Genomic DNA, 2419 nt, shown 5'->3' on the forward strand with positions numbered 1-2419 from the left:
TATTTTTTTTAATATTGTATATTTTCTTTAAATTATTATAATAATATTTTCTTTAAATGTTATTTATTTTATATTATTATTATAATAATTATTATTTATCATTCTTTTATTATATTATAGATTTATTTTAATTATTGTTATGTTTTTGTTATAGTATATTTTATTTTAATTATGTTGATAGTTTTTTGTAAATATTTAATTATTAATATTATTGTTATTACTATTATTAATTATCATTATCACTGTCACATGAAAATGCATAGCATTGTTTATTTTATTATTTATATTAATAGCAATTTTATTTTAATTGTTTTTATTGTATTATATTTTTTACATACGTTACATTATTTATTTGTCATTATAATATTTTTTAATTATTTTAAGTATAGTTTTTCATTTTTATGATTATTTTTTATTAATCATTATCACTTTCACAGGGTAATGCAGATCGTTATTTTATTATTTTTGTATTTTATAAAAAAAAATTGAAATTATTGTTTTTATTTTATTATTATTTTAGTAGTAGTATTTTTAATTATTACATTTTTTGTTTTTGTTATTAGTATTATTTTTTATTGATCATTATTACTGCCTTATAAGGAAGTGCAGGACATTGTTTTTTTTTTTTTATAAGATTATACGTTTTTTTTATAATAATTATTATTAATCATTATAAGTGCTTCACGTGGAAATGCAGAAGTGTAATGCTTTTGTATTATTTGTAATACTCGTGTCTGTGTCTGTAGGGTCGGTGGAGTTGTTGGGTGCGATGGCGTACTGCGCTCCTAAGCAGCTGTCCTCGTGTCTGCCGAACATCGTTCCCAAACTGACGGAGGTTTTGACGGACTCTCACGTGAAGGTGCAGAAGGCCGGTCAGCAAGCGCTCCGACAGATCGGCTCAGTCATCCGCAACCCTGAGATCCTGGGTATGAAATATTATTGCTTAAATGCTTTTTGGTTTGAATGGAAGGTGTAGCACAGTGGGGCTTTAATGGAAGCGTTTAAGGTTCGATCCATACATAATCACTGAACTTATATTGTGAATTGGACAGCGATCACCCCCATCCTGCTGGACGCTTTGACCGACCCGTCTCATAAGACGCAGCACTGCCTGCAAACGCTGCTGGACACCAAGTTTGTGCACTTCATCGACGCTCCGTCTCTGGCTCTGATCATGCCCATCGTCCAGAGAGCGTTTCAGGACCGTTCCACCGACACACGCAAGATGGCCGCGCAGATCATCGGAAACATGTACTCGCTTACTGACCAGAAGGTGGGAAATCACACTGATGTGAACATAGCTGTGCTGTTTTATATCCTAAATATTGTCACTAATGTGTGCGCTTTAACAGGTTGATAACTTCGGTTTCCTTTTTTCCACCGAAGCTGGTGTTATGAAGTTTGAATTAAATTTTTATAAACAAATGTTTCAGGTTTTTCAGATTGGAAGAGCCAATAAAAAAAACTTTTTTTTTTTTTTTTTTTAAGAAATTAATACTTTTATGCAGCAAGGATGCATTAATTTGATCAAACAAATTCACCCCGTATGTGGGTCCCATCCTTCCCTGCATCCTCAAGGTGAGACGTCATGACTAAATACTTTTAATTTCACATCGTTTCAAGTTTAATGAGTTTGAAAACTTCATGTAAACTCTTGAATTGTTAAAAATATATTTATTATGAAATATTTTAATATTAAGAAGCTGTTTACTTTCTTAATATTCAGGAAAATAATTCAGATTTTTCTTAATAAATTATTTTTATGAATTCTTATTACTTATAAGAATATGAGTCGAGAAGTTTAACAAACTGTTAAAAATAGATTTATTATTTATATAGTAAAGAAAATCTTTACTTAGTTGAGGGGAAAAGGTGTTTTCGTGAGTGCGGATCATGATCTCCTATGCTAAAAATATATTTATGAAAATGTTTATTGTTATAGTAAGAAAATGTTAACTTAATATTTAAGAAAATAAATACTGAGTTTTATTTTCTTAATAATAAATAATTTTTAAAGTAACTAATATTTAATGTTTTTATTTATTTGAGAAATATAAAAAAAATTATTTTCTTGATGATAAAATATTATGAATTTAATTAATATTGAAATGTTTTTCTTTAATTATTTGAGAAATATTAAGACATTTATTTTAATTATTATTAAACTAATTAATAAATAGATGTTAAAGGGGGTCATATGATGTTGCTAAAGAACATTATTTTGTGTATTTGGTGTAATGAAATGTGTTTATGCGGTTTAAGGTTCAAAAAACACATTATTTTCCACATACTGTACATTATTGTTTCTCCTCTATGCCCCGCCTTTCTGAAACGCGTCGATTTTTACAAAGCTCATCAGTCTGAAAAGCGAGGTGTGCTCTGATTGGCCAGCTATCCAGTGCATTGTGATTGGCCGAAT

The 2419-nt window shown here is 28.7% G+C and overlaps 1 protein-coding gene across 1 annotated transcript in view; it reads left to right on the top strand.

The window, feature by feature from the left end:
- LOC107754417 (eIF-2-alpha kinase activator GCN1-like) overlaps positions 1-2419 on the top strand; it is a 74732-nt gene that overhangs the window by 50966 nt on the left and 21347 nt on the right. Inside the window, exons 40-41 of the mRNA XM_016570853.1 lie at positions 1252-1273; positions 1528-1578. Of these exons, the coding sequence (XP_016426339.1) occupies positions 1252-1273; positions 1528-1578 (73 nt within the window). The remainder of the gene's footprint in view (positions 1-1251; positions 1274-1527; positions 1579-2419) is intronic.

The sequence above is a fragment of the Sinocyclocheilus rhinocerous genome, unplaced genomic scaffold (assembly GCF_001515625.1).
Source record: "Sinocyclocheilus rhinocerous isolate Xijiao unplaced genomic scaffold, SAMN03320098_v1.1 scaffold1223, whole genome shotgun sequence".
Lineage (NCBI taxonomy): Eukaryota > Metazoa > Chordata > Actinopteri > Cypriniformes > Cyprinidae > Sinocyclocheilus > Sinocyclocheilus rhinocerous.